This window comes from Triplophysa rosa, linkage group LG2 (genome assembly GCF_024868665.1).
Source record: "Triplophysa rosa linkage group LG2, Trosa_1v2, whole genome shotgun sequence".
NCBI lineage: Eukaryota > Metazoa > Chordata > Actinopteri > Cypriniformes > Nemacheilidae > Triplophysa > Triplophysa rosa.
The window spans coordinates 34817211-34841718 of NC_079891.1; the positions used below are offsets into that span (position 1 = coordinate 34817211).

Genomic DNA, 24508 nt, shown 5'->3' on the forward strand with positions numbered 1-24508 from the left:
CTAAGGTTACACATACTTACCAGGTGTGTGTACTGCCCAGGCAAATCTTATCATATATTTCTGTGTACTTAAAGAAAAACACGTGTGAGAAGAGGAAGTTTACTTAAGCTCAATATTATGTAGAATGGTATAGCATTGAAGTTAGTGCTAATATCGCTAATCGCGATTAGCATCACACTAGACGAAAATACAAAAACAAGTTTTTACCTTCTGCTGGTCGCTGGTAAAGCTGTTAATGCGTGTGATTATTCTCCAGCAGCCTGCAACTTCCACACGACTTCGTGTCTCCAGCGCTGTTTACATATAACTGGACCATCAATACTACTGAAACTAACTGACAGACATCACATCAACGCGTATGTTCAAAATGAACCAGTGAGGGCGCGAACAGCTCTAATTGGCTAGTTTCCTGAATGACAGTCAGATTAACCAATCGTGCTCAAAGCAGCACGGGGAGTCAACCAATGACATCTGTTTACCAATAGCAAGTGTAGTAAAAACAGCTATAGTTAAGATAGGTTGTTTTTAAAAGAAAATAAACGTGTTTAGTTTTATTTGAATGTTGCTATATATTTAATTGGTCAGATGTTTTCATTGCAGTATATGAATAAAATTAACTAATGTATGGTACAAGTTTAATGAATACACACGTTTGGTGCTTGGAAGTGGTTTCTAAAAAACAGGCACACAAATATAAAATGTTTCAGTGCCATTACATGAAACAAAATTAGGGCTGACGACAATCAACAAAAATGCATCCACTACTTTTACAAAAGAGCAAACAAGATGCTTATGACATACTGCAGGCCTATATGAAAAGATCATTACTAAATGTATTAACATTATGGTAACTTACAGCTCGATTTATTGTCCTAGAATGATCCTCTTGATTTTGAACAAATTTGTTAAGCCTCTGGCCACATTCTCCAAAGTTCTATACTGATTACGTTTGTTTTCATATGTTTCTTTAACTGCAGTTTTAAATCAGTCCATTCTCCTGTCCTTAAGGTTTTTCTCTCTGAGCTAACCAGGTTTAATGTATGGACTGTAGTGGTTAGGCCATAGCCATTCATGATATGGGAAAAGGTGAATTTATTAATGATTATCATCAATCATGTTTTTGTTGGCTAGACTATTGCAACTTTTGTCATGTTTACTGCCATGTGCTTTCTCTTCCTGTTGAAAAAAACAGCATATGCTACTGTAGTTAGGTATGTTTTGAAGCATGGTAGCTGGTTTGAGCTGGTCATGTGCGGGGCCTGGTTGTATAAAGCACCTTAAGTTTTTCCCTTAAGTATGACACTTTAGAGGTGATTTCCCTTTACCGAAGACAATAGGAGAATAACTTTAGTAAAACTTAACGTATACTTAAGGACACACTTAAGGCAAAATTACACTTAAGGTGCTTTATGCAACCGGCTGGTTCTCAGCTTAAACCAGCTACCATGCTTCAAAACATACCTAACCATGCTGTTTTTTTCAACGGGGCTGTCATATCACTTTCAGGAAACATGAATGTTCCAACCTCAAGAGTAGTGCAGCTTTGTAATTTTGACTGTGTATTGTTTAAATGTACTGTAGCCTAACTAAACAGTTTGCTAAAAAATTTAATGTAAAAATATGCATATACACTAATAAAAAAACTAAGATCTGACTTAAAAATACGGAAGAAAAACGTTAAATTATTTGTATAGAAATAAACCTTTATATAATGAGCAACAAATTTAATTACAGAAAATTATCATAATTTTACATAAATTTGTATGTTACTTAAGAAAGCAGTAAAAATACTGTATAAATATTACAGTATTTTTTCTCTACAAAAACAAGAAAAACATGTAATTTGTCATTGTCATCAATAATATGTGGGTTATTAATTAACAGATAATTATCTGTAATTTTAATGAATTTGTATACAATTTAAAAAAAAGAAAGAATTACAGTAAAATATTGAGTTTTTTTCCTGTTAAAATACAATCTTTTTTTACAGTGCTCAAGTGGCCACGCTCTTAATTATGCTGAATTTTAAGGCTTAATATCATCTAATTAAGTTGAAACTAATAAATTGTACCTGAAATGTTATGTTAACTAGACTCTATATTTATTAGTCTCATTGGTACTTTTCTGCTGTCATACATACATTAAATATTGACTTACTGCGTGTAAGTTAAAACACAATGAGCAAGTAAGATGAGAGACATCTCAGTAGTGGCATTAGCACAGTTAATGCTCATTGAATGACGCAACACAGATCACAGGCACCTCCCACTAGAGGTCTTTACGGAGGACTCGGGACCCGACCTGGGATGAGAAAATGTGAGCCTGGAAATAAGCGAAGAAAAACACAAGTGATCTCAGCAGCAGGCGATCATGGATGCCTTCATAGCTGCGTCTCAATTCGAAGGCTGCGTCCTCCGGACTGAGGTCGCAACAGCTTGTAGTAACACAAACAGATGCAGCTGATGTGAAAAAAGGTTAACCCACCGGCACCTCTTCTGTCTGCGCCTCCTTCGTGCAAATTGGGAACAAAGACGACAAAAAAAGTTAGCGCCCTTAAGTGTAGGCTACTACATGTGACACGTTTTTGAAGTTTGATTCAGCACGCATTGCACTCTTTCTCCCATGCTTATAATAATATGAATGAACCGTCCTGTTATGTCTAAATGTTTGGTCAGAATAGGCTCAGAGAGCACAGAAATGATAGCAAACAAATAATGCTGCTGCTAAAATCAGCGGTCAATGCACTGAACGAGCAATCGTTGTAGTTATTATATAGTTGTATTGTGACAACAGGCACACTTTTGAAGCTGGACTATAATGAGTGGATAAAGCATGTTTGTTTAATCGGCGAGAGGAAAAACATGGATGGAACATTTGCAAGGAGGATTGTCTGCATCACAGTCAGATACGAGCGAGAAGGCTACTAACAGTAGGTAAGACAAAAAGTTTTATTTTCGCAACTTTTTTGACTCGCTAATAGCAATTTGCTGTGAAATATGTGCCGATCGGGTTCGTTCGGGTCCAGCTTTGAAATAATAATAATCGGTTCCGTTCCGGGTAGTAAATTTCTCGGGTCTGCATGGATTCGGGTCCAATTTTAAAATATTGGACGGGTCTGGGAAAGTTCTATGTAGCACAATCACGGGTCGCTTCGGGTACAGATTTTAAGACCTCTACATCCCACAGCCTAAGCACATGTACCCTCTTCTGAACAATGGCAACCCCAAACCTGAAAAATAAAACTCTTCTAAATCTCGAAAATAAATGAACACAAACACAAACAAGTCTTTATCTTTAATAAAAACACATAAAATAACACTACATTTCAAAATGTACTGCCTAAATGCAGCCTTATGCACAGCATGATGGGAACTGGAAATCCCTCTCAATCAATTGTGTTAAGTTAAATTGTAAATTGAACAATTCATTTCTGAGTGTAAGCTACTTGATAAAATGAATTGCTATAGTTTAAATCAATGGAGTTAAAATAGCATATCAGTTCTAAAAACTTATTCAGTTCTGTGTGTTCTTTTAAGTGAACTTAACTAAATGTAAATATGTTCATGTTACTTAATTTCACAAGTTCACTGTCTTTAGTTGGAAAATGATTCTAAAATGTCTGATGTGTATTCAGATTCAGACTGTCATCAGTCGTGTATTAAATGTATTTGTTAACGCTTGCATGCAGTCAGCTTAACGATCTTTCGAATCTCTTCCACCAGTTTCACTTTGTTGTTTGTGATGTTTTTGCCAGCAACTTTCAGAAGAGGATCGATCATATCAGCCCTGTAGGAAAGTTGAAAGGTGGAATATTTCTTTCTCCACTCCTCAACTTCATCTGCTGAAACAGAAACAAATCACAGTTTCATTCAGGACTTCAGAGCACTCAGAGGATGATTCACTGATTCGACTGAAAGATTTGAACTTGCCTCCACAGTTCACTGTGTTGAAGAGAGGGATGTGTATCACGGTTGGTGCTTTCTTATATCCTTCAAACACATAGAAGTCCTTCGGCATTATAATGTCCTCACTGGGTACGATGACTTCAGGAAAAGGGATGTTTTGATTCTTGCATATCTTAGCAATGCTCTTCACTGTCTGTGATGGAAGAGAGTTAGAGCATCACTGAGAGAAGAACATTATACATTCAGTTATATATATATATTTTAAAGGTGTGTACAAAACCATGAAAGGATCTCCGTCGCTGAAATCCAGAGAAATGATGAGGTCAATGTCTCTCTCTTGTCTCAGCACTGAGATGTAGGGTGAGTTGAGCAACAGGCCGGCATCTTCATAGTCTCTCGTTTCACTTTCCACAAGAATGGAAGGCAGTCTTACATCTGACCAGCGGTCACAGAATGACATGGATCACAAACCTCATTCACTGAGTCAAAAGTATTTTTAACACTGAATTAGCAACAGGTCTATCTCACCTTTCATATTGTCGAGAAAATTGTATTTTCTTCCCCAGATCCATTGAGCCATGAGCTTACAGATGGTGTAACAAACATCTGTTTATTTCAAAAGCAAACACACTTTTATAAAATAAAAAGGAACACCACAGAAAACCACTGCACCACGGTTCTACTGTAGTTTCTAGAAGATAAAGTGTGTGTACAGAGAGACTCCAACTTACCAAATGGCCAGAAACTCAAGCTGACCCTCATATTGTCACACACATCCAGGGTGAACTGCTTCATATACAGTTTAGCTTCTGTCTTATCCGGCTTTACCAATCAACTGACTTTCACATCCGGACAGTTCTGTAAAATAAGACAAATACTTAACATTACTTTCTTTCATTTGGACATTTCTACACTTGTCTGTCTACAATCATTGTTTGATATTTGTGACGTGTATGTTGCCCTGTTTGTTATTTCATGAATTCTCATGTTTATCATAAAAAGCCATTTAATAGACTAATACACACAAGAGAGATACATGAGCATAAAAACAGTGGGGGGGCAATAAACATGACATTTCTCAAGAGCAAGTTGAAGGGGACACAAATAATACAGTCAAAATTCTACTTATAAAGATACATGAACACAGAGGAAAGTCTTGCTACTATCATTATTGTAGAATGGAGATGGCGTCATTATGGTTATTTTCACATTTCTTCTCTGGTTCAATTGGTTTATTGCAATGTTTTTAAGTTGTTTACAATCGAGCCATCAATGTTCATGTTCGTGTACCCAAACAGTCAGTAACAGTGACAGAGGCTTAAATTCTGTGTAGTACTCGTTGATGAGTCGCCTGAGTTTCAGTCAACTGAATGTTTAGCTTATCCGCCGCGTACACACTGCACAAAAAAGATGCTGAGAAAACAACCTTTTCCAACTGGATGAAAGTTGTGCACCTTTTATGGACAAAAGGGGCTAAATATAATGCCCAAGTCACTAAATTGTCACCGGTATGTGTGCAAATAGAACAGTGCATGGGAAACGGCTTTGGCGTGTTAGTTCCAGTGTGTGACGCACTATGCAACAAGTTATTGCAAACAAGCTAACGTTAACTAGCCAAGTAATGTTTTAATCGCTAACATAGCAGATTCATGGAAAAATACATTGGTAATCAGCTTTTTTTGCCACAACTAATTTATTAATGAATCAGCATCAACTACATTAAACTACATTTTGGGGGGACAACCCTTGGGTGGGGGGGACAACCCTTGGATGGGGGGACAACCCTTGGGTGGGGGGGACAACCCTTGGATGGGGGGGAGTGACAACTAGCCCATGGAGAGATATAATGTGAAAGAGAGCATGCAACATAATAAACTGTGCTTTTTTGTGTATCCTTAACAACCTTATTTTATTTGTGCCATTGAATTCACAGCCCACATACGGGTACATACTGTCAATGTGAGCTTTTTTTTACGAAATTCTGGTGACAAAAGATCTTTGTAAAAAGATGAATATAAAGAATGAAACCATGATCGAGAAGTGACAACTAGACCTGTGTGCTTTCTCTGTATGAATTACAGCACACCTTACCGAACAGCTTCGTTCTGATGGTTTTATCGAGATCAGAAGTGTCTAGGCCTTTCAACGCCAAGAGATTCATTTCCACAAGATCCATGAGAATCTGACAGGCATCGTCTATAGATGAAGAGGTGGTCTCTGTAAAAAAATACACACATTGAACAAACATAAAAAATCATTGATACATTATGTTCAGAAATAGATATCTGGTGTTGTCTTATGGCATTTTACATCATCCTGGGCCCCGTAGAAATGCGAGCGCTCTGAATGCATTACTTTTACTTAAAAAAGGTCCTTTGTGGTGAAAAAAGGTTCTTCAGATTATAAAAAGTTAAGAAAGAAATAGAGAGACTGAATGGTTCTTTGTGGAACCAAAAGAGGTTCTTCCATGGCATCGCTGTGAAGAACCTTTTAAGCACGTTTGTTTATAAGAGTGTACGGAGTAATTGAGCCTCGGGATTTGTGAAAGCATGCGATTCACCCTGATTCACACAGGCGAAGAAATGTGTGAATACATGAAACCGATCAATAAATAAAAGCAAGGGGCTTTACCGTTATACATTTCCCCCAAAATCTCTTCTTTTCTGTGAAACAAGTTTTTGAAGAAATCTGAAAGAAATCAAAAGGAACCAGAGATGACACGATATTGATTCAACCAGAATGTTTTCTTTAGAACAGATGATGTAAAGGTTTCAGCGGATACCTTTTATCGCTTCCCACATGTTTTGTTCATCTGCCAGAGCACTGCCACACAGAGCTACAACAAAACACAAGACAAACAACTAATGTCTATTAATTTGTCCAATAAATTCCTGACATAAACATATACACACATAACAGACTGGAGTTTGTTACCCTGCAGGTAGAGCATGTCCATCTCAGGCTGGTCCTTTTTCTTCGAGCCTTCGTGAAACTGACTGCCAAATCTGGAGACGTCCACAAACGCTCCAGTGAGAGAATAACCGGCTTCATAAGGTGTTATCTCAACCCAGGGGTCTGCAGACAGACAAATAGGTGCATTTAAAAGCTGATCAGACTGAAGAATGTATATACAACACAATTCATTTATATTCTTTTTGTAACTAAGCTTTAATCAAGTAGATGTTCATTATTTATGTTCAGTGCTGACTAGACAGTTTTCTCACGTTAATTGAAAGAGGTGACCGTCATCATCAGAGAGGACCAAAACTACAGTAAAAAAAATTCTTTTTATAATTGTTAATTTTTTTTTAAAGTAAACATTTTAAATACTATTTGTAATAAAATATTAAAACATTTAATACAATATTTGATATTTAATAAAAAAATATTTTTTTATTTAATAAACAAATTTGTAAAATATTTTTCACCATTTAATAGGGGAAAATTCCAATTTGGAATGTGCCCTACTCACATCGAAGATCAGAGCTCTTGATATGTCAAATTTGTAAAAACGCCGTTTGGAATTTCGTTTAGCGTTTGTGCGAATTCACGCAACGCTGCGCAGACTGAGCAATGTATGACATCAAAGTATCGCGAGACCGTCTGTGCCGCATGAAGTCGAGCACACCTAAGTTAGGCTGATCTTGTGTCCTCGTGTTCTCGCTCTAAACAGAGAACGCATGAAAGTACCCGGATGTGTTCTTGATATAAAGGATGCAACTGTAAAAAACAACTTGTAGGATTTAATTAGTTTTTTTGTGTGTTAAGTTTTTGCCCGCAGTTTTTTCAAGTAAATTCTATGTTAAAAAATGTGCAAAAACCCACAAAAAAAGGTAAATCCTACTCGGGTTTTATACAGTGTACCGAACCCGCTTGAAGTCCCAGAAGTCATTGCGGCGCATCCATCCGAGTTCTTTATTCCGAGGTTGCCTCGCAAGAACGGTTTAGAACAACACAAATGTTGTCTGATCAATCTAAATAGGGTGAGCCTCAAACCTTGGTTATTGTAATATTATTCTATTTAAGTGTACATAGGAAACTGTCACGATTGGCGTGGCGAAGAACCCAAATGCAGGCAGACGTGAAGGGGTTAAATGATAATACTTTAATAAGAATACTAAACAGAAAAAACCCACGAGGGGGTTTAAAACAGGAACAGAACTAAGATACAAAACATGAAACAAAAACTTCCCACAATGGGGCAGAACAAGAACTAAAAACAATCAACAAGAACTCGACCAAACGTCTCACACAAAACCACGGCAGGGTAAACAAAATAATCCACGGACAAGGTGAAGAACAGGAACACTGAACGCAAGTACATACACAATCCACGAGCACAGGACAAAGAAACATGAGGGCATTTTAAAGGCAAGACAAACGAGGGATAATGACACAGGGCAGGTGAGGAACATTAGACACGGCAGGGAAGCAATACATGAAATGAGAGGGGCGGGGCCTATGGCAAGACACAGAAAGCACATGAGATGTAAAAAACATAAACAACTCATGGCTTTCTCACATAAAACCAAAGGGCTCCGTCCCGATCCTGCCACAAGACTAGAAATTCAGAAACAAGAAGGCAGGACTGTGACAGGAAACTATGGCATGATTTTATGAAGCTACCATTAGAGAAAGTACGATTGGTCTATTTATCTCTATGGAGTGGTCATGACTTTTTTTTTTTTTTTAGATTTTTTTTAGATTTTTTTTTTTTTAGACCTCTGGTTAGAAATAATCATTACTTTAATCATTAAGTTTTCACAGTCTTAATTTACACATTAAAATCAATTAAATTCAATGCAATTTCAGTGCACAAAACACATTGACTTTCTGTTACACACACACCCTACCTCCTTTCTGACGCTGTTTGCATTCCTTGTCAATCACTGTGAAAATAGGAAATGGGTCTTTATCATTGTGTCCCCGCTTCTCTGAAATTGTGCATTCATCTATCTGAAGAGAAAACATTTAGCAGTGTGTTATACTGGTGAGACCTGATAACACATAAAGAAGTGACACCAAAATGTTTTCAACAGAAAAGGTATAAAAAAGTGGTATAAAGTGATGATTAACATGTCTGAAGCTTTGATACCTTTTGAATGTAAAACTATTTTGTTTCCAGATATTTATCTTATTTATTTAAAGTCTCAGACTTTCGGACCTCACAGCATGTGAGGAAGAATATAATAGATTTGTGAGTTAAGGGTTGATATGCTTTAAGCACTACTAGTAAATAATATTGTTTACCTCATTTGTAAGTTGCTTGGGATAAAAGTGTCAATATGCAACATGTCATGCCTTTAAAGACTGAAAGTGACCATGTCTGAGGGATTTTATGTCACAAACCTCTTTCACAAATGAAGTGACGATCAGCACCGCCCAAACATCAGTTAAACTGAAGATATCTTTCTCATAGTAATATTTCTTCAGTTTGGAAAACGTTTCACTCCAGCTCACAGCAGGACCTTTGAGTCTGTGGATGATCTTCTCTTTCACTGAGTCCAGTTTGGTGGACCAGTCTGAGTCCTGATATAAAGACGCCATACACCTTCATAGAAACAACACACAACTGAGTGTTTATCTCATTTCTTACACTCATCTGTGTGTGTGTGTGTGTGTGTGTGTGTGTGGTGTGTGTGTGTGTGTGTGTGTGTGTGTGTGTGTGTGTGTGTGTGTGTGTGTGTGTGTGTGTGTGTGTGTTTGTTTTGCTATATTACTGAGGACCAAAATGTGACAAAACACCTTTTAAGTAAGGACCTTTTGGTAAAGTGAGGACAATATCATGGTCCTCACTTTATTTTGCTCAATATCGCCCAAAGGGGGGATGGGCATTGTGCTATGCAAATTTCCCAGATGTCCTTATTTCAATATGAAACCATGACGAAGCTGTGTTTTCATTATGCTCCTGAGCTCCCCCTAAGGAAAAATGCCGTGTACCGCAGTCAATTTTTCTATTGGCTGGTACAGCTCCGTGTTTTTGATTGGCCCAGTGATAGTGATTGGTAGGCCTGTTAAGAAACTGATGAAACTGATCTTATTTGTTATTTATACTATACAAATATCAAAGTTAAATAAAGATTACATAAACTACGACGTAGCGAATCAGTGTGGATTTTGTGTGCTTTTTGGCACCAGCATTTACCTCGTTATGACGGTATCGAAACCTAGCTCACTTACCACGGAACGTGACAAGTAACGTAAAGTTAACGTTAGCGAGATGTCGGATCGATTAATACGCAGACTAGCTCGTCTCCGGGAGCACCACAGAGCATGTGAAGCAAGACACCGCGGAGTACAGGACGAAGTAAGTTATGTTTTACAACATTAACTGTCGATTTTTTAACATTTGCATCCATGTTATTTAATGATTAAAATAAGTATTCACGTTTTTATATGTATCGATAAATGGGGGGAGGGTCAGAGAGCTTTAACCTCTTATATAAGCGTTCCTATTTTGGAGCATTTTATTAATGGCAAAAAGTTGAGAAGATACACTGTAACAAACATTCAATACATCTTCCAAAAATATGTTTGTATAGATTAGTTTTATATGACTGATTTTAACGTGGAATAGTGTAGAAGCTGACGGCCAGAACAGTCCCCCTCCCCCCGCTTTGCCTCGTGGGGGAGGGGTGCGGTTGCGGCTCATTTTTTACTCAAGACTCCAGGACGCATCAAGCGGCTCCGTCTATGTTCCTTTGTAGAATTATTTTATAACCCAGTATAGTAAGCTTACAGTAAAGTAAAAGTACTTACAAATTATTTGCAAACTATTGATAGTTGATATATATTGCAGTATTTATATTGTTAATGTATGAATAGTCTGAACACAAATAGTGAACCATCTGTAAAATATTATTATTGTTTAATTATGCTTAGTTTTTGTTTAATGTATGGTTTAATAACTTGTAGAACATATACGTAATGTAACATTACAGTATTAAATCAGTAGTTAAGGAGTTGTTGTTAATGGCTATTAGGGATAATTATCTTCCTCTAATCTAGGTGTTGTTGTTTTTGAAATGACATCTATTAGACAAGAATGCAAATGTGTCCCTGCCTGTGAAAACCAGGCTAAAGTCTAATATAAAATATAATTCTGAGATAACAAGCAATAAAGTTTGATTCCAACCATTTACCAGATCTTTAACATGGCTTTACTCAGTATTAACAATAAATATTTGATGTAGTAAATCACCAGAGAATGACTTAAGCTGGGTTTTTAAAGGCAGAGTCACATATCTTCTGTTTAATTTTCTTTGTGTTAGCTGGTTTACTGTTTCCTGTGAGTTAACTTAAAAAATGATTGATTACAGATAAAAATGTCATATCAAGACGAACAGAAACTGCATGAGGACGACCAAGACGAACAGAAACTGCATGAGGACAACGAACTGAAGAGGGATACGGACATCCCTAATTTTGCCCAGGAAGTTGTTATAGAGGTAAGTCATAGTTAATGACGTTTTTGTTTATAATGTACAGTTTAAACAAGTAATTGTATGTCTTTTCTTTTACAAATTATTATACATACATTCACAAACAGCTAAATATAATTTCACCCAAAAATGACCATTTTGTCTTGTACTCACTCATGTAGTTTTAAATTTGTATGACTGTCTTCTGTGGAACACAAATAATATTTTGAGATTTTTTTCTGCTCATACAATGCAAGTTGATTCTTCAACATGTCATCTTTTGTGTTCTGTAGATGAGAGGATTGATACAGATTTCAGTGTTTCTGCTAGATTTTTGTGAAACTGTGGAGCTGGGATGACATCACACACTAATTAACATATTAGTTGCAACTTCGTTTCGATTCTACTCTCTGATCATAACATACAGCTTATTGCCCAAAAAGCCGTTGTCATTTACATATTTTCTTTTTCTGCTGTTAGTTCTGTTTTATAACCAAGACCCATCGTCTGATAAAATCAGCACACACACCTTAAAGAGCTGAGATTTTGGCTATATTCTATCACACAGCGCATACACAGCCTCTGTCTTTGTAACTATGTGCTTCTTTACAGACAAACTGTGTTTGTGCTTATATGTGACCCTGGATCACAAAACCAGTCTTAAGTAGCACGGGAACATTTTTAGTAAAAGACAAAAATACATTGTGTGGGTCAAAATTATCGATTTTTCTTTTATGCCAAAAATCATTAGGATATTAAGTAAAGATCATGTTCCATGAAGATATTTTGTAAATTTCCTACCTTAAATATATAAAAACTTTATTTTTGTGAGTGGATGGTCTGCCACAGTGCCCCTGATTAACAACTTCAAAGGCAATTTTCTCAATATTTTGATTTTTTTTGCGCTCTCAGATTCCAGAGTTTTAAACGGTTGTATCTCAGCCAGATATTGTCCTATTCTAACAACTCATATATCTATAGAAAGTTTATTTATTCAGCTTTCAGATTATGTAACAATCTCAATTTCGAAAAATTGACCCATAAGACTGGTTTTGTTGTCCAGGGTCACATATATCCTAATAGTCGATAACAGTGGCAGGTTTTGGAAAAGCTGTTTTGTACTCCTTCATTCACAAGCCGTACAATAAACTGAATGTGTTGCTTCTCTCTGCCGCTCACTCACAGACGCCAAGACCCGACAGAGGCGTTTCCTGCCCTAAATAAAAGGTTGATTTTTTGTTAACAGGAGCAGTCGAACTACAGCAACGAGCAATCAAGCGATCTTGCGGAATGCAATGACCCTGTTTACATTCCTTCACCAGAAGAGTCTACTGATGATGATGACGATCTTGATTCAGGAGAGTCAGAGAATGGAAAGACCTTTCGAAAGACTATTAAAGACAAAAAGTTTCATACTGCTGATGAAGGCAAGAAGGCAAAGCGAAGTCCAAGAAAAATGACAATCAAAACGAGTGAGCGAAATCCTGATGGCAAACGTATTTGGAACAAAAAACAATACTGTGTCTACTGTGAAAAGTCACAGAGCAAGATCGCTAGACATCTTGAGCGAAAACACTTAAATGAAACCGAAGTTGCCAAAGCCTTGAGCTTTCCCAAAGGGTCAAAGAAAAGGAGAGATCTTCTTGAACAGATTCGGAACCAGGGGAATTACTATCATAATCTTAAAGTTTTGGAAACTGGAAGGGGGGAGATTATTACATGGCGACAGCCAACTGCTGATGCAGTCATTTCAGATTTTCTTCCCTGCCCAGATTGTCTGGCCTTCTTCAAAAAAAAAGACTTGTGGAAACACTCGAAGATGTGTAGAGGACAGGGGGATGTGAGAAAAAACAAAGGTGAGAGAGTGAGATCAGTTGCAGCCTGTATGATACCAATGAAAGCAAAGTGCTCTGCTGGTATTAGATCTTTACTGCAAAGTATGCGCCAAGATGAAATCACCCAAACAATAATGGATGACAGTTTGATTTGCCTCTTTGGTGAATCCCTGTATACAAAGTGTGGTCATGACAAGACACAACATCAGTACATCATTCAAAAAATGAGGGAGCTGGCAAGGTTTATCATTGAAGTAAAGTCCAAATCAAAAAAAGTGAGGAACCTTACAGAGCTGTGTAATCCTGAGAACTTTCTCCTTGCCGTCACTGCTTGCAAAGCTGTGAGTAATTATCAACCAGATTTAAATATGTTCAAAACACCTTCACTTGCTCTGAAGATCGGATACTCTTTAAAAAAAGCATGTCATCTTAAATTAGGCCAAAGTTTAATGGCAGGGGACGGAGAAACGGAGAAAAAGATGAAAAACTTCATCAAGTTAATTGACACCCACTGGCGTACAAATATTTCAAGTCAGGCCCTCAGCACTTTGCAGCAGATCAAATGGAACAAGGGTGACACTATCCCCCTTACGGAAGATGTGACTGTTTTACAAAAGCACCTCAAAAGTGTGGATCAGGTCTCAAAACAAAAACTCAGAGAGAATGTGAACGTCACTGACTGGAAAGTCTTGGCTGAGGCTGTGCTATGTCAAATCATTCTCTTTAATCGAAGACGTGTAGGAGAGGCATCCAAATTGCTTCTTGCATCTTATGTGGGTCGAAATGTGAAGCCTCTTAACAAAGATGTGGTGACATCTCTAAGTAAATTGGAACAACATTTGTGCAATGAGTTAACTCGCATAGAGATCAGAGGGAAGAAAGGCAGGAAAGTACCTGTCCTCCTCACGAAGGACATGGTTGACTCCATTGACATGCTGAATGAATGCAGGAGCAAAGTGGGCATTGACAAAGGCAATCCTTACGTTTTTGCTAAGGTGGGGGNTTAGTATTATCTGAAGACCTCCTGTGATTTATAAATGACCTCCCCACATCAGTATTTCGTTTAATGATATATGACCGTACCTGTCGGCATTTGAGACCAGTGATCCCGAACCGGACAAAAGATCACCGCGACCGCGGGTCTCAAATGTTACGAGAGTTTTCATGATAAATAAACAAACGAGAGACTCCCGGTAACTTATGGATATCACCCAGCACCCGAAATAATACCAAAACACTTCAAACAGCCTCCATTATTCGCAAACGGTGGATAAAACCTTGAAAAAAGATATATGAGCCCACCAAATCACAGAGATGGCGATTAATACAATTAATACAAATGACTAGAGGTCCGAATAGTGCTCAGGGCACATCAAGCAAAGCATAGTGACGCATAGTACAAACATGTTTTACTCACATAAGATTGCTGCGCCATTCCTATCGGATCCAATTGACGGCACAGCACTGCTTTTTCATTTTAAACTCTCCACAAATTCAGTGTTGATCTCTGCCTTGTTCACGAAGGAATCCTCGGAGAAATGAAACGAGCAAACGCTCCATGTTTTTCCCACATGAGCTGGGACTTCTTTAAAAATAAACTTTAACACCGCATTCCTAATATGGGAATCCGAAAGAAGGTTATGCAGCGACTGTATTCTTCCACAATCAGTGATGGCACAATATTTAGCTATCTTTAACAGCATGTTTGTTTATTGCTTGCTCGCTCTATTTGGTTCTGCGTCACTTGTGTCATGCGTGAACCAGTGGGCGGGGCTAGAGAAGTAGTCATTGATATTCTTCTGTGGAGGTGGGGTTCAACCTATAGATAGGTGCATTCCAGAATCTGGCGTTCGCTGGGCCTGGTGTCAATAACAGATGTCATCTCAGTAACAAGGGCGTTGTCAGTTCTGACACTTACAGGATGTTCGTGTGAATGCCATTCCCTCTTATATAACAAAAGCTCGGGTTCAAATTGTGGTTTTAATTCATGCCACCTTTAAACTCCCGTAACGCGAACCGGACAGAAGATCCCTGAACGCGGGTCTCAAATGCTGACAGGCACGGTCATAAATCATTATACACCATACAACTTTATATACTATATGCAAAGCCTTGCCATCATATCCGGGATATAAGTCCGTAAGTTTGAGTAAAATCACAGGCTTCACTTGTCCGTGTTAATTCGCGCCACATGAAATACAGATGTGGGGAGGTCATTTCTAAATCACACAAGGTCCCCAGATAATACTAATCCCGTGCGAATAGGTCTTAAATTACATTTATCATAAAGAACATAACGAGAGAAAGAACAACCGATGAAACTGTACCCCGTCTATATTAACTGTACCCCGTCTATATTAACACAACAAGTGCACTACGGTTTTTGTGTTATCTATTGAAATATTAAAAGTTTGTCTTACCTGTTCAGAAGAAATAAAGCGATGTCTGCATCCGTTTACAATCCTTTCAGATCACGGAGTTCCCGCCACCTTTGAAATGCCTTGCCAATATTAATTCTTGTTTTCGCACAAGTCCGATCACATTCCCTGTTTCTTTGTAAACCGTCTTCAGTTCGTTCTTCTTGTTTTTCACAAATGATGAATCCCCAGATGTCAACACTGCTTGGTGTTTAAAAGTAAAAGTACTAAACGCCGCAATAAAAAATACTAAACATATGAAGTCCTACCCAACAGTTGTGAGTACACGCTAGGGATGTGCACATCGATGCTGCAGTATCGATACATCGATATTCAAAAGCTGCTATTTAGGTATCGATATTTTCTGAAAAGTATCGATTATCTTGTTAATTACATTAATAGTTTCAGCATAACTAAATGTTAGCTCTGCGCATGCCGATCAGTGATGCTATATTATGAAAGTAGCTCTCGCGGCAGTTTGACGTCACGCACGGATCGGTCGCCGGCTGCGCAGCGCGAGCGACGTGGTCACGTGATATTCAGGCACGTACACATACACAACACGCATGCATTGCACACTTCCGCATCAAATAGAGGAGATGTTGACATGTTGCTTTTCTTAAACTCTAATCTACAATTTAAAGATAAGGAATTCTTAATCAGCAATTGAAGTGAAACACAAGTGAAAGTATGCACAGTTTATGTTGTTTGTAATTTTGTTAATTGTATTAAGATTTTTGCTAGTTAATCAATATATAATTTTTTTAAATACTGTATGTAATAGTACAAAAAGAATGTTAAAGCCTAAGAAAAATGGCCTGTTTAAAAATAAAAAGACAGTGAAAAATGCACATTTTTTTGTTCATTTTATTAGGATTTATGTTATTTAATCAATATTTTTGTAAGAAGGTTGTTTAAACAGTTTATTTATTTGTTTAAATTGCTTTTTTAATAAATGTGTTATTAGTAGCCAGTACAAGTATGTAATTTGTTTTTTTAATTGTAATTAGATTTTTATTTTAAAAAAGCATCAGTATCGGTATCGGCATCGGTAACATTTCAAGAAAAAGTATCGGTATCGTATCGAATAAAAAATTTGTGGTATCGCCCATCCCTAGTACACGCTATAAACCGCCTGTCACTCGCAGCATCCACACGCGCTGGCTAGCAGCCGGATCCTCTTCGTTCTGTTCACGAATGTGACGACATGACGCACAGACGAAAGAGACCATATAAGGATCTCCAGGAAAGATGACCCGACAGGGCAAATTACAAACCATTATTACAAGCTTTCCGTGGTGAATCCAGCAAGGGTAGTGACACAGTTTTAAACACCGTTCTTTCATGTACTTGCTCAATAATTGGTTTTAGCTCATTTTTACTCAAAAGAACTTGAGGACTGCCACTTTTTTGTAAAACAATCCTAGGATGGAAACCTGGCTATTGATGAAACCTGTGATTGTAGAGGGAGGTTTCTTGATTCATTTGTAAGGTTTTGATTAGTTTGACATTTGGTTTTGTGTTACAGAAAAGAAAGCTCCTAGGAGGCCATGGAGTAGCGAAGAGAAGAATGCTGTAAAGAGCACGCTACGAAAATGTTTTGCCTTGAGAAAAGTTCCTGGAAAATCAGAATGCCAATCATGTCTTGATGTGAATCCAGTCCTTAGCTCAAGGTCTTGGGTCGATATTAAAAACTTTGTCCATAATACACTTCAGTCTATTAAAAAGAAACTTACTTATTTGAGGAATACTGACTAATGTCCTTTTAGGATATCAGTCTAATATGTACTCAAGTGTACTTTATTTACATGTCCCTTGAGTGAGCACTGCACTATTTTCTTTTGTTGTTTTCTTTTATATTTTCTACAAACTACGCACTTCACTTATATATCCTTTTTTTCAGAGGAAGTGAGCATTTTAAATTTCTTGGATTTTGTTCATAATTTCTCCAATAGGGCATTTCAGTTACATTTACATTTTCATACATTTCAAAGCGAGCACATCATTTCACTTTATAACATCTACTCATTTATCCTTGTTCCTATATGTTATGTTGTGTTGTGTTAAGTTATGTTATGTTGTTCTGTTTTCTGTCAATCGCTTATTTGATATGTTGATCAAATAAATGGGTCGTTTTCCCATGCTGAAGTATTGTTTTTGGGTATTGCTTACATATATCTACACAAAATTCACAATAATTATCATAATTGTTTCTTGAAGAACCATGTGACACTGAAGACTAGAGTAATGATGCTGAAAATTCATCTTTACGTCACAACAATAAATTAGATGGATATAGGCGTACAGACAGAGGTCCTTCATTGATCCCCAGTAGGAAATTGTACAGCTGTACAGAAAAGTTGAGTCTCTCATACTAGGGTAAAGTGTTAATAATAAGTGACAGTAGGCATAAATTACCTCCGTTTTATGTTGCACTGGGGATGGATGTCAAGAGCTGAACTTCTCATTCCAGGAAGCATATCATGACAGTGCAAGCCATAATAGTATTTTCACTTTTTTTTCTTTTTACTATATGCAGCTTTGGTGAGCAGAAGATAGGCATACTTCTTTAAGAACATTGAAAAATTGTTAGTCCTACTAGGCCTACTTATAATGTAATAAACACCAAAAATAATTATTTACATATATAAAATATATTTAAACGTAATTTAATTATACTTGCGTATCCTGTCTAAAAGTTTAGGTATAAAAACTTTTCTGTAATTTTTATTCACAGTTAGTGATTTAGAGAGAAAAGCATCAATCAATGGCTTGGTGCAATTAATGTATCCATGGAAACGTCCATTAAAAAGCTTCTGCAGCATGGCATGGTTGGTTAGTTACAAACAATGTTTGTTTAAATGGTCGGTTTAAATTAACCAAAACAATCAAATCACTTTTATTTTAAAAGCATTAAATATATTTACAGCGTCAATTACATTCAGCATTAATGTTTGATTACATTTTTATACTGATAAAACCTTTGGATAATTCATATTTACTGTATAGTATGATATACGCATTTAAAATGCGTATGCTATCCACCTAGCAACAGCGTGACCTCACAAGCCTGCATATTTTCATTTGTGTTTTCAATTTCATCGTTGAGTGTCTTCCGTATCTAAAGTGATTTAGGTGCTGCTGGTGCCACCTAATGGTGATCTATGGCATTCGCTTGTCGCTATGGCCTTTAGAATACCTGGCCCTCACTAATGTGAAGGTCTGTCAATGTCCTCACTAATATAGCTAAACCAGTATGTGTGTGTGTGTGTGTGTGTGTGCGCGTGCGTGTGTGTGTGTGTGTGTGTACCAAGTGGATCCAGAGACTCCGCACAGATAGAGAACACAGTCCAGAAGACTGGTCTCTTTAAATCCATCCAGAGATCCCAGTAAACCCAGCATGGCTCGTTCTCCTCCTCCAGAACCCAACAGTGCGATCTTTGGCACTTTCGCCTGAAACCCGTGAACAACATTCAGATAAAACATTCAGTGGTGCGTAAACCTATTTTGGTTAAGCTCAATCATTCAAAACTATTTCAGTCAGATTAATCATGTTTTAACACAAGCAACATACACATCTCTGCTACGTATAAACACTTAAATGTATTCTTTTTTGAACAAAATTACACACTGTAAACCCGGATATATTGCCAATACTCAAAAATTTAGTCAAGTCGTTGCCTTAAATCTTTGAGTTTTAGAGGTTATTTTCAGTAAGCAGAACTTTCAACTTTTGATTAATGTTAAATTAAAGTTCTTATTAAATCTTATTAAGTGTGACTTAAATATTTAATTCATCATTCTCATGAACTTTGTTGGGTGCTGTCCCTTTAAGGTCGCTGATTCTGTGGGCACAGGTGACTGCTTGGGGGAGGAGCGACAGGGAGAAAACGCTAAGAGAGAAAAGCCATGTTGTTTCATTTTGAGGTTTTCAACAATTCCACTTTGAAGCTATTACTTAAAACTATATATCCCCAGAGTGGTGAGTAGTTCTTATGTGGTTTAAGTGTATTTATAGTTTCTGATATGTGGCTATGTAGATCGCTATTTTGTGATTAGCGCCATAGCGCCTAAACGGATAATGTAATACACTTGTGTTTTGATGTTTGTGTAGACATTTACTGTTTTATATTGCTTGTTAAAATATTCATGCAATATATGTTGCATTTAGCTGGTAAACGAGGTTAAATATGCGTTTGTGAAACAGAGATTACTCTAGAAATACGTGTTGTTGATTGTAGCACGTATGTGATCATGCTTAATGCAAATATGTGATATTAGCATTACAGGGATTACTATCTATTTGTTTTATAAGCATATAATTTAATGCTTACTATATAAAGCTGATGTTAAGATGGTAGACAATTTATTTTGTTGATGTGAACAATATTGGGTAGTAATAGTAAATTGTTTGTTTTTTATAGTTTGACCACACACATACACACGCACGCACAAATACTCTCAACTAAATTAAGCGACAACAACAAAGACAAAATGTGTACATTGTGAGTTCTGCACGAGAGGAATAAAGTACAAAATCAAAATCTCAAGTTAATGTTATCATTTCATGGATAACAAACTTATTGGCATTAGCACACTCATTGCTCACTGGTGACATAACGCATGTTTAGACAGAACTTAAATAAGCACACAAAATTGCATTTTACGTTACTTAAACTCAATTCTTTCAATTTCTTTAATTTACACATTACCCAGTCTTAACATGCATAAATCAAACACCTTGACTTGTGCAACCCAAAATGAGCAAGAAGAGACTGATCTCAGAACTGGCATTAGCACAGTTACTGCTCATAGGACCTCAGGTCGCCTCCCACAGCCTAAGCACATGCACCACTCTTCTAAACAATGGTAACAACAAAACTGAAAAATATGTCAAACTCTTCTAAATATTCAATATTGAACATTAAACAAGTCTTTAACTTTACTGAAGATAAGATATTCATATTTAAAAATGTAGTCTCCTAAAGGGCAATTCACATTTCACATCTAAACCCGCAAGGAAAACATGAGCCACGCCGCTTTCTCTAGTCATATCTCGATGCACCTAGTTGCAAAATGTGAATTGCCACTAATGCAGTCTGGTGCAAAGCATGATGGGACCAATTGTGTTGAATTTACACCTTTAAATTAAGTTAATTGAACAAGGAGCAAAAATTGTTTTTACGAGTGCAAATCTAGAAAATTGTCTTTGAACATACATAAATCTATATGATTATATAAGGTGGATATTAGTTGTAGATGTCTGTCTATAATAGATGTCCACACATCTGTCTGTCTATCCATTCATCCCTCATCTAACCGTTCTTCTATATATGTGGATAAATAAGTGAAAGGATATTATATTATTATTTATTAATATCATAAGCATCAAAAGCCTTTTTTTCACAATGAAGAAGACAGTTAATATTTGACTTGCAGGTTTAATTTGTTGGTCACCTGTGTAGTCAGGCAGATATATGATGTTAAACAACAGATATTACTGAATGAACCATATTACCGGACATTGTATCCCAAGATTCTTCAGGCTTTGTTGAACGGTTTGTTCTCTTCGGGCTATAAACTCCTTCTCCTGTGTGTTCAGTGAATGTGCGATTCTCACCTCACTGCTGCAGGAACCACACACACACATTTGTGTTTGACACATTTGCATATAAAATATTCTAGAATTGAATATGCTTTAGTTTGCATTTAATTCTCATTTTAATTATTCTCAAAGGATTACTTTTGGGTTTTAATTCTATAGTTAATGACTTTTATGTGATCTGGATGTTTTCTGACTGTCTGTGCTGGATTTACCTCTCCTGGAGTTTAGATGCACTCATCTAGAAAACAGTAAACAGTCAGTTGTGTATCAAACCGTAGAAAGAGCTGTTATAACAAAGTATTTAAATGTAAGGAACAATTCTAACCTAAAAAAACATTATTTTTTATATTTTAGCAGAATTTAATGAATTCAACAGAAAAGACTCTCTCCCTTACAACGAAAATTATTACATACCTACAAGGTTAATATGATTTTTAAAGAAAACATCAAATCAGAATCCTCAAATAATGTTTTCAAAGTAAATACAACAGACCAAAGAGGAAAAAAGTCTACATTATTAATGGAAACTTCCATCTTTACTCAAATCCCCTGCAGGCAACATGGATGCAGTGGTGCAGCTAAACATAGAAATTACACACAGATTTACATTGTATACACAGTACATATGAATAAATGTGCACAATGAAAATATTAATAAAATGACATACAAGAGAAAACCTTAAGAAATGTAGCAAGACATTGAGCATTGTGATTTGATGATATGAAATCTTCACGAAATTATTTAAACTATTATCAAGTCGACCTTTTCAATATATAATAAATGGCCATTCAAGTTATCAGTTTATAGATCTGAAAATTATTTCTCCAGATTTACTCTGTTTTTAGAAAAACTGTATTGGATTAAAAGTAAAACTAAGAATGTATTGTGGTTTAACACTATTGAAAAGATTTTCTTGTGTCTCACCACATAAACTATTGTGAATTTTGAAAGCATTTTATACTTTAAACATAAAGGCAACCCACCTCACAGTTTTAGTTCTGTAATAGCGAATGCCAAAAAACACCATTTAGTATTGACATCAATGCTTTGAAAAAAGCCAGGAAGCTTTATTTATATAAATGTTGTAATTTATAATGACATATAGACTTGAAATTGTCCTGCCTGATGTCAGTTATAATAAAATGATGTACAGGGAAATCAATAAACTCACTGTTCCTGTAGAATCCTGGAAGCTCAACAGCGATGAAATCAAAAATAATGATACAAATCACCCCGACTGAACATGAGACACTTTATAGAGTTCTGAAAGTGAACGAATCAAGACAATCTTTACATCATCATTAGGTGTGGTGCTGTTGGCAAGTATAAACTCACACAGAAGGTTTTAACTTTCCTTCCTTGTCATTTCATTAAGAGTCACAGATTCTTTAGAAGAGGAACAAGGAAGGTTGTTGTTTAAACAATAATTAGTATTTGATCTGTTGTAACCTCGGTTGATTCTTTTTCAACTCTGTCATGCAGATTTTGTGTGTATGAAAGCAAATAAATATGTAATAAAAATCATAAAACATCATTAGAATAATTCTCAATATGCAAAAAATCTATTGCAAATGTGAAGAGTTTTGTGTGTACCTGTACTGTGAACTCCACCTAACAAGTCAACCCCGGCAGACATAAAATCTGAGAGTTGACTGTCATTTTCTGTCATAACCGTATGTTGTACAGTGGAGTGCTTTTTCTTCAGTTGAAGCTGCTTTAAACGTTACAGAAATGTACACATTTGTCCCACAACTATCGACAGAAATGATCACATTGGGAAGACATTGATGTGTCCCATGCTGTGACTACAAAGATGTTAAACATTGTTAGTTCAAATATAAAGACGTATTAGAGGAGTTGTGTATTTCATTAAGATGACAGTATCAGTAAAGACCGTGTTTCAGATGAAATAATGAATTATGTTTTATTTGTTTTGTACTTTTTGCAATAGAACATGTAACAAAGCGGCTTTCCAGAAACTGTTAAGTAGAACAATATATTTAAATAATAAAAAACACATATAAAACATAAATGACACAACACATGAAAGATGATTATGTAAAAGATTGTTTTTATTCATCCATAAAAATATTTGCTAACTCTTAAAATGATTTGTAGTTATCTTTATAGTTATTAAATCTTTTACAGCAGGGGCAGAAACGAAAATTCACTTACACACACTCTCAAACACTCTCTCTCACACACAAACACACAAACATACTTAAAGGAGGCCCAGACATGAAGAGGACATGCAGGAGTTTTCTTTTTATTATTATTATACATTCTTAAGTACTTGTGATTTTAAATCATTTACTTTCTAAAGAACTCATTCATTAAGTATCCCTTTTCTTTGTGAATCATTTCTATGTAAAGCACTTTGAATTACCTTTGTGTATGAAACACGCTATATAAATAAACGTTGCCTTGCAATGCCAAACATGAGAAATCAATAATGGTAGAAAAATTATAGACAGAAATGAAATCAGAGATATACATTTTTTAGAATATGACTCAAGAATTAAACAGGAAATAAATGCATTTTTAATCATCTTTTGTGATATTGGTAAACAATTTGAAAAAATATATATGTTTGTGAAAATAGTTGCAAAATATAAAAACTGTAGACAGGCCTGTTGTTACAACTGCAAAAGACTACTAAAAGAATGACAATTGTTTTAAATTTACTTACTACTAAGATTTACTTAAAAGTGAGAGCAGCACATGAGGCATGTAAGGGCAGTAACATTTCTACATATCGCTTCAGAACAACTTTTGTGTATATTTTAAGATTTGGGACCTCAACAAATTCATAAACAGATGAAAAAAACTGACACAAAGCCAGAACTAATAATGCCACCAAAGAGTAAAACAACAAACATATAGCTGTACAATCTTTTATCTCATCAGTGCTTAACTGCAACTCATTAACCTTCACAAATCAGTGTCACTGTTCAAAAAAAATATTGGTTACACTTTATTGTACAGTGCCCGTGTTACAGTGCAATTATACATTTAAGTACTGAGTAATAAAAATTAACTACATGTACTTGCTATAGGGTTTGGGTTTGCTTTAGGGTTAGGGTTAATTAAATGTTATTATGCATAATTTATAGTAAATACTATAGTAAATACATGCAACATGTGTAACAAGGGCACCGTAAAATAAAGTGTTACCAAAATATTATTAGACATTAAGATATTGATGCCGATTACAATAAAGTGACATGTAATCATTTGATGTAAAAAAGTGACAACTCATGCAAACAGAGACAAGGTGCTAACGAGGGTGCTTCATGATTTGAGTTTATATTTGTATTGATTGTG

The 24508-nt window shown here is 36.2% G+C and overlaps 1 protein-coding gene and 1 long non-coding RNA gene across 2 annotated transcripts in view; both read right to left on the reverse strand.

The window, feature by feature from the left end:
- The window catches only part of LOC130545529 (uncharacterized), a 9153-nt gene extending 7442 nt beyond the window's left edge, over positions 1 to 1711 (reverse strand). Inside the window, exon 1 of the long non-coding RNA XR_008961660.1 lies at positions 21 to 1711. This is a non-coding gene — a long non-coding RNA (uncharacterized LOC130545529). The remainder of the gene's footprint in view (positions 1 to 20) is intronic.
- Positions 1712 to 3279: 1568 nt separating this feature from the next.
- Positions 3280 to 24508, reverse strand: LOC130564038 (cytosolic phospholipase A2 gamma-like). Its single transcript, XM_057349913.1, has 13 exons — positions 21097 to 24508; positions 18889 to 19031; positions 9255 to 9456; positions 8759 to 8861; positions 6840 to 6980; positions 6688 to 6741; positions 6537 to 6593; positions 5997 to 6122; positions 4637 to 4732; positions 4434 to 4511; positions 4186 to 4340; positions 3930 to 4098; positions 3280 to 3838 (listed from the first exon to the last, which is right to left on the reverse strand). Exons 1-13 carry the CDS (start codon positions 21226 to 21228, stop codon positions 3672 to 3674), a joined length of 1623 nt encoding a protein of 540 aa, XP_057205896.1. The 5' UTR covers positions 21229 to 24508; the 3' UTR covers positions 3280 to 3671.

Excerpts from the sequence above, each read along its gene's own strand:
- LOC130564038 (XM_057349913.1), bottom strand. The coding sequence starts at position 21,228 with ATGTGTGTGTGTGGTTCCTGCAGCAGTGAGGTGAGAATCGCACATTCA. Across the intron at positions 4,512-4,636 it reads CTTGAGTTTCTGGCCATTTG|ATGTTTGTTACACCATCTGT; the intron begins GTAAGTTGGAGT and ends TGAAATAAACAG. Across the intron at positions 4,099-4,185 it reads GCGACGGAGATCCTTTCATG|ACAGTGAAGAGCATTGCTAA; the intron begins GTTTTGTACACA and ends CTTCCATCACAG.